At 34.1% G+C, this 16692-nt stretch overlaps 1 protein-coding gene across 1 annotated transcript in view; it reads left to right on the forward strand.

The window, feature by feature from the left end:
- LOC143245792 (uncharacterized) overlaps nucleotides 1-16692 on the forward strand; it is a 216390-nt gene that overhangs the window by 80908 nt on the left and 118790 nt on the right. The window contains exons 3-4 of the mRNA XM_076492046.1: nucleotides 12544-12622; nucleotides 15337-15426. Of these exons, the coding sequence (XP_076348161.1) occupies nucleotides 12544-12622; nucleotides 15337-15426 (169 nt within the window). The remainder of the gene's footprint in view (nucleotides 1-12543; nucleotides 12623-15336; nucleotides 15427-16692) is intronic.

The following is a 16692-nucleotide window of genomic DNA, read 5'->3' on the forward strand; positions in this document are numbered from 1 at the left end:
AACCAAATAACTTGTAAGTTTGTTTTATGTTCCAAACCTACGCTTTTGTTGTAATGTTTAATGGTTAAATCATGCATCATGTTTGTGGAAATTTCTGTTTTATTTATTGCTTAGCTCTAAAAATACTGTCTGGTTATAAACATTTTACGTAGTTACGATTGGTGGTGATCGGTTCGGTAAATTCCGAGATAGAAGTTTTGGACTTGCACATTGCGAGCTCTCGTATAATAATATTTTTTAGTAAACGTGCTCGTGGTCAGCCATGCCTTCGAATACGAGAAGCTAACGTGTGACAAAGTGCGTGTTCACGCCTCGAATCGGAATTTAGTGAAGCGCATGTGCAGTAAGTAAGCAAGCTCGGGGTTTTTTGCTAAATCATTTGCTTTGTATCAAGTGCTCAGTATTATTAGATGTTAAGAATTTAAACCTTGAGACCCTTTACAATGAAGACGTAAAACAATTCGGATAAATATTTTTGTTTTATCCTGCCCAACATAAATTAAAATAATCGAAACGAATATAAAACCACAACAATATGAACGGCGCACAGTGAGTGTGCTAATAAAATATATTGTTCAATAGGTAAGCCTAATAACGTGACAATTGGTTAACAATCAGAGAAGGTGCGTTAGGCCGAGGGGCACAATACCCCGAAGGCCCGATATTCCGGATACATATTTTTTGTTTTGTTTTAACAGCTAAAACGTAAAATTGATTGTTTATTTAAATCTGTGAAATTTTATGACACAAACACTCCAGGATACGACCTAAAAAGTGTCATTTTGTCATAAATAGATGGATAATGGTGTTATTTTCTTGTACGCATGCATGAAATTAACAGCAGTGCTCGTATATTTACCCGTCGGGTTTGGACTTTGCGATCTTTCTCTTCTGAGAGAATGGACATTCATGATTCTTATCCTACAATGTTGTTCCAACAACGAATGTTATGTCCCCGATTCATCAAACATGTCGAAATCATCCAGTCAGTAAAGTTATCTCAGCATGAAACGAGTTCGGTAAGTCACACACTACAGTGTTGAATCAGGAATGTTTCTTGTTTGTATTTTAAACCCGAGAGCGAGGTACGGCTTGAACCTGAACTCCCGCCAGAATGTACCCGTTTAACTTTCCATGCGTCATTGTATTCATTGGGCCAGGAATTTATATTTATTTCTACGTTCAAGTCTGGCTTATATTGGAAAAACTCTAAATCGGTGACTATCGAGACATCGGAGTATTGAACAAAACGTTGAGTATTGGTGAATTCAGTTAAACTATAGTATCAAACGGTTTAACGTGGGTCATGCCATTGTGGAGAAATAACTTGTAAATATAACACAACCTGTTAAAGGTTGTTAATGAACATGTACAACAAACACGTTGAACAATAATCATCGTATTAACCTGCTAAAGGTTTTTAATGATTGATTGGTTGATTTAGTGTTTTATGGCACAAAGCAGCTAGGCCTATCTGCACCAAACATTCGGTAAAAAGTTAAAATTAAATTTAGTAAAATTCATAAAAGGAAATTAAGGTAAAACAAAACAAAGTTTAAAAAACAACATAACATAAAACTAATGTTTACATCTGGTCTATAACGTTAAGAGAAAAACTACAGTAATACAAGTTGTAAAGAACTTTTTTTGTAGCATATTTGTAATTATCATAACTCACCAGGAAGACTAACAGGTAAGTACAAAAACCACCATCAGTCACCGGAAGTTGGCCTTTTTAGTGCTGGTTCTGAGTTATTTGACGTTATGGCCATTTTCAAAAAGGAAAGTAATAAAAAGGTTTTAAAAGATGTGTAGCAAAATTATAATAATAACGCGCCAGGATGACTAACAGGTAGTTCAAACAGCAGCATTAATCACCTGAAGTTGGCCTTTCCAGTCCTGGTTCTAGTTATTTAATGTTACAGCCAGTTTTTAATTTCAAATCGAACTAGATGAACTGTGATTTTTAAAAGGGAGCACATTAAAAAGATGTAATGTATAAATTAAAAAACTTAAATGGCATTAAAAATATTAACGGCCTTTAAAAAAACTAAAAACATTACCAAGGTGGACAGTGTCACCATTACCAATAACTGTCTAATGTCATAAACAAACCTCATGACAGAGTATGTTTAAAATGGTGCCGTCGTTCTGAATCATAACGATAACAAGACAGTAAAATGTGGCTTATTGTGATCTGAATGTTACACAAACTACACACTGGTGCATCAGTTCCAGATAAAAGAAAATGATGAGTTAAAAAACTGTGACCAGTGCGTAGTCTAGTTAGAACAACTTCCTGTTTCCGATCCTGACGGTAACAAGACGGCAAAAGTTCAATATAGGGTTTTATTTGGAAAAGCTTCATTTCACGTTGCTCACTCCAAATCGACTGCCATCTGGCACGGAGACGAGCCTTGAAAACAGGACCATACTCCATGTATGGGACAGGCACAGCGGTGATAGTGCCATAGCAGATAGACGAGTTTTTGCGAGCTCGTTCCCGCGAATACCAGCGTGGCCTGGTATCCAGAAAAACTGGATAGAAGTAGATGTTAAAAGGAAATGTCGGTTTTGAATATTGGCGAGAACAGGATGTGAACCAACGTGAAGCGATTCCAGGGTCAGTAGAGAACTGAGCGAGTCAGTATAAATAGTGCAGTTTGAGTACTGCTTAGCTTCTACGTGATCCAGGGCAAGAGATATGGCGTACAGTTCAGCAGTGAACACAGAAGCTGTAGAGGGGATTCTGCACGCAACCACCAAACCACAACAAACCATGGCAGAGCCCACAGAGTCAATGATTTCGAACAATATGTATAAACAGGAATGGAAGGATGGTTCAAAAGATGTTCAGCAAATAGCAGACAGTATCTCCAATCAGGATTGTCTACTTTCCTCAGATAACTTAAAGATAGGTCACAATTGGAGACTGTAAAAAGCCATGGTGGGCTGACCAGTGGATACAGCAATGTTATCTAAGGACAGACCCAATTCATCTAACTGCACCTGGATACGAAGGCCAAAAGGAGCAATGTCAGACTGTCTGGTCTGAAAAAGCAGGGTCTATCGAGAAAAGAAAACACAACCCAGGTGGGATGCTTTGGTAAGGAACAAAGTTTCAACACACACAGTAAAGACAGTTAAGGATGGTTTGCAGCTGCTGCTCAGCATACCTCAATTCTTATGTCAGTCGTCGACGTAGAGCTCATTTGCAACAGCTAGTTGTTCGGTGATGGCATAATTTTTATACTTAAAAGTGTGACACTCAGAACACAGCTTTGAGGTACTCCAAGTTCCTGTAGAAAAGAACGGGAAAGTGTCGAACCCACACAAACTAGGAATCTCCTGTCCATTAAATTTTTTTTAATAAAAATGGGCAAATGACCACGTAACCCATATATATGGAGGTCTCGCAAAATTCCATACCTCCATGTTGTATCATAAGCCTTCTCAATGGCAAAGGATATTGATACAAGATGTTGTTGTTTGAGAAAGGTTTCTCCGATTGATGTTTGAAGTCGAATCAGGTGGTACATGTTGGAGCGCTGTCGTCGGAACCCACACTGGGTGGGCGAGAGGAGGTTGTTTGATTCGAGGAACCAATTAAGACGAGCATTAACCATTCTCTCTTAAGGTCATACAGAGACAGCTCGTCAAAGCAATTGGACGGTAGTTTGAAGGAATCTTGGGATCCTTCCCAGGCTTGGAGAAAGGTAGGACAGTACATACTCCTGCTAAATCTGGTTAAAAACAGTCAGAAGAATAGCAAGAGAAACAGGAGACAGATGGCGCAGCATCTCATAGTGTATATCATCAGGTTCAACCGATGTACTGCCAGACTGTTGAAGGGCCGGTCAGTTTCAGTTCCACCAGTGTAAAGGGACGATTATAGTCATAGAGACAATCAGTTTGAAAGGGAAGAGGCGATTGCTCTGCCCGAGTCTTGATGGCTTTAAAGGTGGAAGAAGAAGCAGAAGTGCTAGATACCCAGCAAAAGCTTTCACCTAGAGTATCGGTGATGCTCCGAGTATCAACTACTTCCTGGCCATCAGAGAGCAAGACTGAGAGGGGGACAGAGTTATATTGCCCACTGACCTTTCGAATCTTGTCCCATATGACTTTGGAACTGTTGGTGGAAGAGATGCTGGTTGTGAACTTAATCCGAGATTCCTTCTGGCTTTGACGTCTTACCCATCGAGCATGTGCACGCCCTTCCCCTGGAAAGCGAGGCAGTTCAAGAGTGTGGAATATCTACGGAAAGTATTTTAGGCTCGTTTTTGAGCCTTCTGTGCCATGTGGCAGGCAGGATTCCACCATGGACGAGGATATAGTGGAAAACGTATCGAGGTTTTAGGAATACATTGAGCAACTGCTTGTATAATGAAGTTAGTTACTGCTGCTTACACAATGGTGGGATCAAGTTCTGTGAGAGCAGTGAAAGAGGGCCAGTTTGCCTGATCCAGCTTCCATCAGAGCACGCGGGTCGGGTGGCATCGATTACGGCCAGTCTCTCTCAAGATTATAGGAAAATGATTACTGCCTCATGGATTATTGTCAACCCTTCAGGAAAAATGGGAATATAATGTAGGGGAGCAAATTGAGAGATCAATAGCAGTAAAGGACTGACTAGGTGCATGAAAATAAGTAGAAGAACCAGTATTGAAAAGAGAAAGGTTGTGATCAGAGAGCATATGCTCTATATAGCAACCCCTCCTATCAATATCAGTACTTCCCTAAAGGGGATGATGTCCATTAAAGTCCCGCAGGATTAGAAAGGGAGATGGCAACTGTTCAACGAGAGCATCAAGGTCTGATTGGTCATATGTCTCTCCAGGTAACAGGTAGAGAGAACAAACAATGAAGGTATGACCCAAGGAAGCGTGGATGGCTACGCCCTTCAAGGGTGAGTCAAATGGCAAAGACAGGGTGGGCACATGCTGATGCACTCGTCCATCACACAGCCTGTCATTTCTGTATAAAGAAACCCGCCGAAATGTGACTGTATCGGCAGGTTTCAGAAATGTGTCCTGTAAGGAAAGACAAACAGGATGGTAGGAAGCAATCAGTGTTTTGATGTCATCCAGATTAGAACGTTAACCTCGACAATTCCATTGTGTCAGGGTGGTCATTTTTATTTACGTGTAGGCGAATTGGCTGGAGAACCCTTCTGTTTACGACCACGTATTTCTTTCGTTACTGACTTTATTTGATGGAGGTCTATAGACCTCCATGGATCCTGTCCTGGGTCGATTGGGCAGGTCTTTGTTGTTGGAAGGGGATTCCAGAGACTGAGGACGTGAACGAATGATTGTTTTGCATCTTGGGATGGGAGGAGATGTATCTGAGGAAATGCCTGTATCTGGAACCAAAGTATGTAGATCTTGGGGTTTGTTGGAATGTATGTAAGGGACAGAGATAGGTGTTGAAGTTGATTCATCAACTTTATTAACCGTGGAGGACGAAACACTTTTTATTTGTTTGAAGAACAATTCTTTAAGGGCCACAGCGATCTCTCTCTGTACTCTCACAGTCGTTGTGGAACGAAGTGCAGCAACGTTCGTCCGAGATGAGGTGGTAGACAGCAATTTTCGAGCCTCAGTATAGGTGATGTTATGAATCGTTTTCAAATGCTGCACCTCTTTTTCTTCCAACAATTTAGGGCAAGAATGAAAGTAGGACGAGTGAGAACTATTGCAATTGATGCAATGAAGGTCAGTTTCACACTTATAGGCATCATGTTTCTTGCCACTGCAACGAGCACACGTCAAGAAACCACAACATGACGTCTTCGAGTGACCGAACCGCTGACACTGGAAACATCGGGGAGGGTTTGGAATGTATGACCGTACTCTGCAATTTAGATAATCTGCTTTGATGGTGACAGGTGGACGTGGTAATGTAAATGTGAGAATGAGGACATTGGTCGGCACCATAATTCCATCTTTGCGAGTGGAGATACGCCTCACTGCAGGGTTTCGTGAGCACTATACCCAAACACCAGCATCAGATATAATGTCCACAACACTTGTTGAAAACATCCAACACTGGTACTTGGTTTATCCTAGCCCGAGTGGACCAGCCGATTGACCCAGGGGCCGCCCTTCTACAGGAATTCAAGGACAAAGTGGTGTGTTAGGGTTTGACCCCTCAACCACCAGGATCCTCTCCTCCCCTTCACGGGTTGCCACGCACAGAAAACACATGGGTGGATGTTTAGATTCCAGAGGAGGTAAACTGAAAGAACATAACTTGTCCTAGGAGGTCCCTCACCACATACAGGAATCCACACCAAGGGGTGTTAATGAACATGTACAACAAACACATTAAGCAACAATCATCATGTTAATCTATTAAAGGTTCTTAATGAACATGTGCAACAAACACATTAAACAACAATCATCATGTTAATCTATTAAAGGTTCTTAATGAATATGTACAACAAACATTAAACAACAATCGTCATGTTAATCTATTAAAGGTTCTTAATGAACATGTACAACAAACATTAAACAACAATCATCATGTTAATCTATTAAAGGTTCTTAATGAACATGTACAACAAACACATTAAATAACAATCATCATGTTAATCTATTAAAGGTTCTTAATGAACATGTACAACAAACACATTAAGCAACAATCATCATGTTAATCTATTAAAGGTTCTTAATGAATATGTACAACAAACATTAAACAACAATCGTCATGTTAATCTATTAAAGGTTCTTAATGAACATGTACAACAAACATTAAACAACAATCATCATGTTAATCTATTAAAGGTTCTTAATGAACATGTACAACAAACACAGCAACAATCATCATGTTAATCTATTAAAGGTTCTTAATGGACATGTACAACAAACACAGCAACAATCATCATGTTAATCTATTAAAGGTTCTTAATGAACATGTACAACAAACACATTAAACAATAATCATCATGTTAATCTATTAAAGGTTCTTAATGAACATGTACAACAAACACATTAAACAACAATCATCATGTTAATCTATTAAAGGTTCTTAATGAACATGTACAACAAACACATTAAACAACAATCATCATGTTAATCTATTAAAGGTTCTTAATGAACATGTACAACAAACACATTAAACAACAATCATCATGTTAATCTATTAAAGGTTCTTAATGGACATGTACAACAAACACAGCAACAATCATCATGTTAATCTATTAAAGGTTCTTAATGAACATGTACAACAAACACATTAAACAATAATCATCATGTTAATCTATTAAAGGTTCTTAATGAACATGTACAACAAACACATTAAACAACAATCATCATGTTAATCTATTAAAGGTTCTTAATGAACATGTACAACAAACACATTAAACAACAATCATCATGTTAATCTATTAAAGGTTCTTAATGAACATGTACAACAAACACATTAAACAACAATCATCATGTTAATCTATTAAAGGTTCTTAATGAACATGTACAACAAACACATTAAACAACAATCATCATGTTAATCTATTAAAGGTTCTTAATGAACATGTACAACAAACACATTAAACAACAATCATCATGTTAATCTATTAAAGGTTCTTAATGAACATGTACAACAAACACATTAAACAACAATCATCATGTTAATCTATTAAAGGTTCTTAATGAATATGTACAACAAACATTAAACAACAATCGTCATGTTAATCTATTAAAGGTTCTTAATGAACATGTACAACAAACATTAAACAACAATCATCATGTTAATCTATTAAAGGTTCTTAATGAACATGTACAACAAACACATTAAACAACAATCATCATGTTAATCTATTAAAGGTTCTTAATGAACATGTACAACAAACACATTAAACAACAATCATCATGTTAATCTATTAAAGGTTCTTAATGAACATGTACAACAAACACATTAAACAACAATCATCATGTTAATCTATTAAAGGTTCTTAATGAACATGTACAACAAACACATTAAACAACAATCATCATGTTAATCTATTAAAGGTTCTTAATGAACATGTACAACAAACACATTAAACAACAATCATCATGTTAATCTATTAAAGGTTCTTAATGAACATGTACAACAAACACATTAAGCAACAATCATCATGTTAATCTATTAAAGGTTCTTAATGAACATGTACAACAAACACATTAAACAACAATCATCATGTTAATCTATTAAAGGTTCTTAATGAACATGTACAACAAACACATTAAACAACAATCATCATGTTAATCTATTAAAGGTTCTTAATGAACATGTACAACAAACACATTAAGCAACAATCATCATGTTAATCTATTAAAGGTTCTTAATGAACATGTACAACAAACATTAAACAACAATCGTCATGTTAATCTATTAAAGGTTCTTAATGAACATGTACAACAAACATTAAACAACAATCATCATGTTAATCTATTAAAGGTTCTTAATGAACATGTACAACAAACACATTAAACAACAATCATCATGTTAATCTATTAAAGGTTCTTAATGAACATGTACAACAAACATTAAACAACAATCATCATGTTAATCTATTAAAGGTTCTTAATGAACATGTACAACAAACACATTAAACAACAATCATCATGTTAATCTATTAAAGGTTCTTAATGAACATGTACAACAAACACAGCAACAATCATCATGTTAATCTATTAAAGGTTCTTAATGGACATGTACAACAAACACAGCAACAATCATCATGTTAATCTATTAAAGGTTCTTAATGAACATGTACGACAAACACATTAAACAACAATCATCATGTTAATCTATTAAAGGTTCTTAATGAACATGTACAACAAACACATTAAACAAGAATCATCTTATCAACCTGTTAAAGGTGGTTTAGTAACGTGTACAACGAACACATTAAACAATAATTACCGTATTAACCTGTTAAAGTTGGTTAAGTAACATGGATAAGAAATATTAAACAATGATTGTCGTATTAACCTGTTAAAGGTGGTTAATGAACATGGGCAATAAACACATTAAATGGTGATATCGTATTAAACTTTGTTAGGTGGTTAATGATTGTGTACAACACACAGTTGTGCTAAACGCATTGACCCGTGGCACGTGAATCGCGAGTTATCCAATACCAATGGTGATACCTTCCGCTGAGTGCTTTTCAAAATCATAAACTTAAACCGGGTTTAACACGTCTCTTTACTTTATTATCATATATAAAAATGACAATTCTGTATGACTAGAGTAAAAATATGAAAGTAAAGGTAAAATAAAAACGCTCTGATCTTTTATATTTAAAAAATGACTTCTAATAGATATAATTTTGTGGTTAGTAATATTTTTTCTAGGTCAGTAGGTTTACCAGCCAGTTGCTATGACGTCAAGTGCATTCTTGCTTATTTCCGCTGTAGTGAATGAAGAAAGCGGAAATGGAAGATAGTTGTTAATTACTTCCGATAGTTAAGTATTTTCTGCTTCTAAGCAGAAGCTAGAATTATAAAGTACTTATTAGAGCGTGGATATCAGCACATGTTAAAGTAAATTCTATATGTGCAGAAAATATTTCCTTTCCTTAATAAAGTTTATTATTACAATTTGGAACAATGGCGCTACCTACACTTTTTCAGCTTGTGGCACATGTGAATATGCTCAGACGTTAGGCCTGATGACAGTCTTTGACTGGAATAGGCAGAAGTTACTGTTACGGTGTGTATCAGTAAGACGTATCTAATTATAAATTTTAAAAAATGTGTTAAACTTATTATAAATTAACACTGCCAAATAAAACTTAATAGCTGCAAAAATTCTGCGGCACATTTGACAATCAAGTGTGTCACAGCTGTGTGTTACGGCACTGACCTGGAATCTTGGTTATTACAGGTGCACTATATTACTTTATATGTGTACATGTTAATGTAAATAACAGTTATGAATGAAGTACAGATCGTTTGTTTACTAATAAGTTTTAACAGAAATTAAAGCGTGACATTGCTTAATAAAGGTCCTTCGCCGGTATAGCGGTAAGTCTACGGATTTACAACGCTAAACGCAGGGTTCGGTACCCCTCGGTGGGCTCAGCAGATAGTCCGATGTGGCTTTGCTATAAGAAAACACATACACGCTTAATAAAGTATATAAACAATATCATTTGTCCTGAATGTTTTATATTATTATTATCGTGTAACTTGGAAGAAATTCCTCCTTTTTGTATTAGAAGTTTTAAAACTTAGAAATATTTAAATGATGCAAAAGTTCAGTATACTTCTGGTATGCCTTGTATTCAAGTGATAATCCCATATCATGGTTTGGTTTAACGTAATTTTCAGCTCATAGACCATTTTTACTATCCAGTAAATCTCAAGAACCACTTGGGCATATGTGGAGTCATAATTCTTAGTTCTATCTCATTTTGCTCCCCAGTGGCACAGGAGAGTCTCTGTAGACTATATACTGGGTTTAAATACCCTTGGGGGATACAGCAGGGATAGGCCACTGTATAGCTGTGTGACTACTTCAATGACACTCAAACACACTTTCTAATGTATTGGGAACACAGCTCAATGGTACTGTTTCTCTTTCAGTGAATTATAGAGAAGCAAGGTATGTCACACTAGAGATGTCTTTTATCATTCGGAGTTCATAGAATTCTAAAACTATACTTTATAAATTGTTTTCCTTAAATAAATTTGCACGTGAGATGAAGTTTTATTTTCAGTTGAGTTGGAAATTTTATTTAAAATCTGAAATTAAGCCAGTCATGGCCATGAGAACCTGCAGGAAGGATAAGAGTTTTTGGCCCCCCCTTACATTTCGCAAATAATTGCAGAAGTTATTATGTAAATGTAACATTGTAGTCAAACTAAATATTTTTAGTAATTTCTTATTTAAATCATAACTTTGTTTCCATTTGAGTGCACACAACACACGTTCTTTTCGTCTGTTGACTTAAACTGTGAAAGCTGATCCACGTATTTTGCCCCCTTGGTAATGTTTCTGTGGGCATCTGTGACCATGACGTTTTAAGTAGCATCCTTGTGCAGAACTTACCAAGAATGGTCTGTTCACTACCTGTGTATTTTGTATGCTTGTAAACCTTTTATCTTCAGTTTTTCACCAAAAATTGCATGTGTCAAAATCAAATCTCTATTTTTCTGACTTTACCATTATTTTCTCTCATGTCTATAAATAAAATAGCGACTCACACAAACAAATCAATATTCTAGCATGGCATGACCAATAATAATGGCCTCAAATCTAAATGACAGGATTTAGCATTGAAAGCAGAGATAAAATAGAATTACCATAAAGCTAAACATGTACTGGTTTTTTTCTTTGTTGTTTGTAGAGTAAACTGGTTCATGATGTAACTCGTGGGGAATCTGATGTTAACCTTGAACTCTGTGTGGTATCAGATACTGAGAATGTGTACTTCTGCAGTTGTCAGATTAATTAGTTGAAACTTATTCATTATGCCATGTTTGTGCCAAACAAAATTGTATAACCAGCTCTGAAAAGGAAATACTAATATACCAGTTGCATGGGAAAGGTATAATAAAGGTCTTGTCTGTTTCATAAGACAGAGGTTATTTATGGTATTATTAATAAATGTGACTTTGGAAAGAACTAGTTAAAAGTTATACCTTAAAACCACAAAATGCTCAAGTAATATTGCAGAAAACAAAAACATTTTGTAGCTTTTTTCATACCATTCAAAATAGCATTTTGATCTTATTCAAACTTCTGACTTTTACTTTAAAAGCCCGTGAGATATTAGCCAAAGTTTACAGCATAAAAAGGACAACCTGTTTGCTGCATGTTGAGGCATGGATGTTTCAGCTTTGTTGCCTATTTCAAAAATAGATATTTCTATAATTTAACCAGTATTTCTTTTTATCTAAAAACAGAGAGATATTTCTATAATTTAACCAGTATTTCTTTTTATCTAAAAACAGAGAGATATTTCTATAATTTAACCAGTATTTCTTTTTTCTCTAAAACAGAGATATTAAAATTAACAATACATATAAATTATTAAGCTTATAATAAATGTATTATTTCACTTATGTGATATGATAAATGGCATTCTTGCTACAGTTTTTTTAATCATAGAAATCCTACAATATAATGTTGTTCAATTGTTTTAATGATTCAACATTTTGGAAGAAAATTGTTGAGGTACACTGGTTTTTGAATTTTGTTATATGAAAATGTAAGAGTTGCAATAAGTCACACAATATTTCTATGTGACAAAGAAATTAATTTTTAAAATTGATTTCATTTAGCAACACTTATATTAAGTACTTTTAATCAGTTTATGATTATTTGGAAGGATACAGTTTTATGATATTATGAGGTGAAAGCCTTGAAACTGGAGTCATTTGTTATGGCTCTTAAAATTCACAATCATATAATTTAAGCCCTACAGTTTTACATTAAAAGTATCTAATTTTTATCACATTTAACATTTTTACCTCCAGTTTTCAAACCTGATTTAATCTAATATCTGCTTAATGAAAAAAAAAAAAAAATCATTATTCTCTTTCATTACAGACCTGGAAGACATTCCTGACAATATTAAAAATCTGAAATGCTTGGAGGTGGCAGACTTCAGTGTAAACCCTTTAACAAAGTAAGTAATATAAAAGACACAGAGTAGCATTGTCTTCTATTCGATTACAGAACAGGCCTTGTTTGGCAGTTAGAGAAAAATGACTAGACCCCAGGTAAAGCTCCAGACAAACCTAATCTGGGTTTAAACACAGATTTTGACTAATAATTTTTAGGTTTGTTTTTTAACCCATTTTTATTATAGTTTTAACCATAAGGCAGTACATATTGTATTATAATACATAGTTGAAATGTATGTTTAACTAATGTAAATACTATAAATATACTTAAATCGTCATAATTTTATATTGTAGGATTTCACATGTTGGTATTTCGGGTTTCTTTGCAGTGCCATCTATCGAACGTTTTGTGAAGTATTCTTCACAAAAAACACGATTCTTTTAATTAAATAGCATTCAGCATTTAAAATTTATACATTTTAATTAGGAACATCATTTTATTTATTCATATTGACTTTTAAACAATACATTTAATGTTTTTGTGTATTGAAATATTCATGTGTTAATGAAAGATTTAGAATTGTACATTTTATGCATGTGCAAAGTTACCATTGGTAGCTAACCATGATAGATGTGTGGACACATTCTTTTTATTCTTCTGTTCTGTTTCATGTTGTTATCTTATTTCTCACTAACTCCTCCTTTTGTTGCTGATGTATTTTTGTAGTGTTTTGTAAAAGTTTGTCATTCTATATTTTCACTTTCACTTCTATATTAAGTTAGCAGGCCTGGCTGGCCAAGTAGCTGGAGTGCTCAACTTACAATCTGAGAGGCATGGGTTTGAGTCCCCATCATATAAAACATACTCACTTTTTCAGCCATGTAACGATTACAATGTGCTGGTCAATTACACTATCCATTGGTAAAAGAATAGTCCTTCTCTCTGGTCTTGCACTGCTAAATTATGGATGGCTAGAGCAGATAGCCCATGTGAAGCTTTGTCAAATTCTAACCAAACCAACCCATTAAATTAGCTGATTCTTGCCACTTTACTTCTTAATATTATAAAATCCTACTGTTAACAAATGTAGTTTTGATCTCAAAAAGGATATTTTATTACTACCATTCGTTAGAGAATCCCTAACCCACAGAGACAGTCTTCTAAAAAATACCACTAAAAATTTAAAATATATTTAATATAGTTGAATTATCAGTGTGATATGATGGTGAATGTAATAAGTCAATGAGCTTTATCATTAATCAAACTATTCACTTACTACCATGTGCTGTGGGGTCTTGGTTTATGTGGGTTAGAAGGGTTCATAGTACCTACCACAAAATTTTAGGAGTACAAAAATTGCAAAATGTGGAAAACAGATACTGATAAAGACAAATTGATATTTATGATGAAAGTTTGTGTGTGTGCAAAACTTAAACTGATATTGTATCAAATACTGGAAAAATCAATTCCAGATAAGGTCTTATTTGATATATATGGAAACCAAATTAATTTTTAAAAATATGCTTAATGGTCTAAACATTTTTATTAACTTTGTCTGTTAGTGTGGCAAAAGATCATTCCTGATACAAAATTTACTGTTTAAAAATAACTTCTATAGAAAATTAAATGACCAAAGAACATAACATGGATAGATTAAACAAAGATGTTGCCATGTTAAATTCTCATAAAGTTCCATTTTTCTAAAGAGTAATCTTAGATATTTTATGCATATTTTTCTACTATGTAACACTTTTACACTCTGAGGAAATTAGACTGTAAGTGTTATTAAGCCATACCACATCCAATTTTGATCTTCAGAGTGACTCGTGTCTTACCATCAGTAATTAACGTCTTCACCTTTTAAGTATCTGATTTCTCTAGAGATTATTGCTACAATTTATTTTCTATTCCTGTCTGCTCCTCCTGGTTCTTTTCTTGTTTTTTTAGCTTATCCAAAGTGCCGAGTCCTTGTATATTTTTTATATAGTAATGTTGGTTAAAGTACCAACAAGATTACTCTGTGTGTCTTTGTGTAAATTTTGTACTATGTATGTAGTATTCAGACCATGACAACATCCAAGTTGGAGTTCAGGTTTTTTACATAACTTTTTTAAATTTCTACATTGGTTTCTAGATGGAAAATACCTCTTATTTCCCATTACCTTCAAAAGTAAGTTCTACGGAAGTTGCTCAATTACTGCAGTATTGTGTGTAGGTCAAAGTTTTTGTTTTACAGGAATTCTTTCAAATGTTGGTTATCATTAACTACATAATTAGGTCATCTTTCTTCATCAGTATTAAGGGTTAGTTTTCATTCACTTTGTTGCATTGGTCTTTCTTATTTACTTGTTAATTATATCTTAAATATTTATATAATTGTACTTTGGTTCAGGTAATCATATGATTGACATCTCAGTGAAGGTGCCACCTTCTTCCCTTCAGCTTTAAAAATTGTCATCGTGTCTCTTTGTTTTTGAACTATATTATACTGTTCCTCGTCCAGCAGTTCAGTAGTGCATGGTTGATACTAAGCATTTTAAATTATTACATGTTTGTTTCCATGACCCGAGTGTTAATTTTGTATTTAGTCTATTTTATAACTATACGTTTTGCTTATTGTTACTTTCATTAACAGTATTGGTTATACAGTTATAATGTGTGAAATGTCATTTCCTTTTCGTTATATTTTAATACAATTTATAAAACACTTGGAAAGTTTCAAATGTTGATTTGTGATGTATTTTGTAACATAATATCACATTTCATTTCTATTAGAATTCCAGCATCCTTTACTCAACTGAAAAGTTTGACTTTCTTGTGTCTGAATGATGTATCTGTTGTACAGCTGCCAAATGACATTGGGAAGTAAGTCAGTTTTGGTTTTATAGTTCATTCTTATTCTAGAGATATGAAGAGACCAGTGTAGTTTAAGAATCTTAAATTCCACTTTCTGTGTGTGATAATTGAAAATTCGAGAGAATAATTGTTTTTTAGTGTATTAGGACACAATGTTAGATTTTGCTGAGATTTGGGTGATTAATGTATTTGCTAATCATTTAACTTATAGACTCTCTAATCGACTAATATGCATCTCTCACCTTATATTCAAAATAAAAACAACCACTATCTTATTTTAATGTGGTATTGACCTTTCTTATTTCATTGAGTTTCTTTATTTTGTTTTTTAAGTAATTTTCAAATTACTATTAGTTTCATATAGTTTTAAAAAAATATTTTTTGTCAGAGAAAACAATGTGGCAAAAATTTGTTTTTCTTAAGATAATCTGGATATTTACTATTTGTTGAGTGAATTAATAACATCAACTAGATATCCCCAGTTACTGCTAGAAATAAAGAACCTCATAATCCCAAAATGTTATTTTTATTTCATCAAAAATTTCACTCTACAGCCTCTTCAGGGTCCCCTGCTAGTACAGTGGTAAGTCGACAGGCTTACAATGCTAAATTTAGGGATTCGATTCCCCTTGGTAGACTCAGCAGATAGTCCAATGTGGATTTGCTATATGAAAACACATATGCCTATTCAGGATCATTCATTAAAACACAAGTGGAAACTTTATTTCTAATATTAATATTAATTATTAATATTTAATTAATATTATTAATTAAAATAATAAATGTTACCATACAGCTATTATCATGTTAGTGTTTCAAATATTGTACCAGTTAAATAAATTGATAATGAAAACATGTTTTGTTATCACTGGTAAGGGTAATAATGTTTTAACTTAACCAATCCTAATCACAGCTGTGGTATAATGTAGCAAGTTAGCCGATTCTTTTGAAAGGATAAACATAAAAATAATGTACAACAAAGATTTCAATCATCTTAGTTATTGCCTGCTGTACAAAATATAAACTTTAAAGTTATTTATTTTGTGAATATAAAGAAAAGCTCCCACTTACAAATATTGCAATCCAGTAAAACTGTAGTATATCTGTTAAAAAGTAAAAACACCATAACTTTGAACAATGAAGCAAACGTCAACAGCATATGTTTATTAAACATTATAAAGTCATGTGACTTATTTGTTCCATAGTGTAAAGACCCTACCTCCTCAGCAGCACAGTGATAAGTTCATGGACTTCCAATGGTAGAATCTATGTTTC

This window comes from Tachypleus tridentatus, chromosome 3, assembly GCF_004210375.1.
Source record: "Tachypleus tridentatus isolate NWPU-2018 chromosome 3, ASM421037v1, whole genome shotgun sequence".
NCBI lineage: Eukaryota > Metazoa > Arthropoda > Merostomata > Xiphosura > Limulidae > Tachypleus > Tachypleus tridentatus.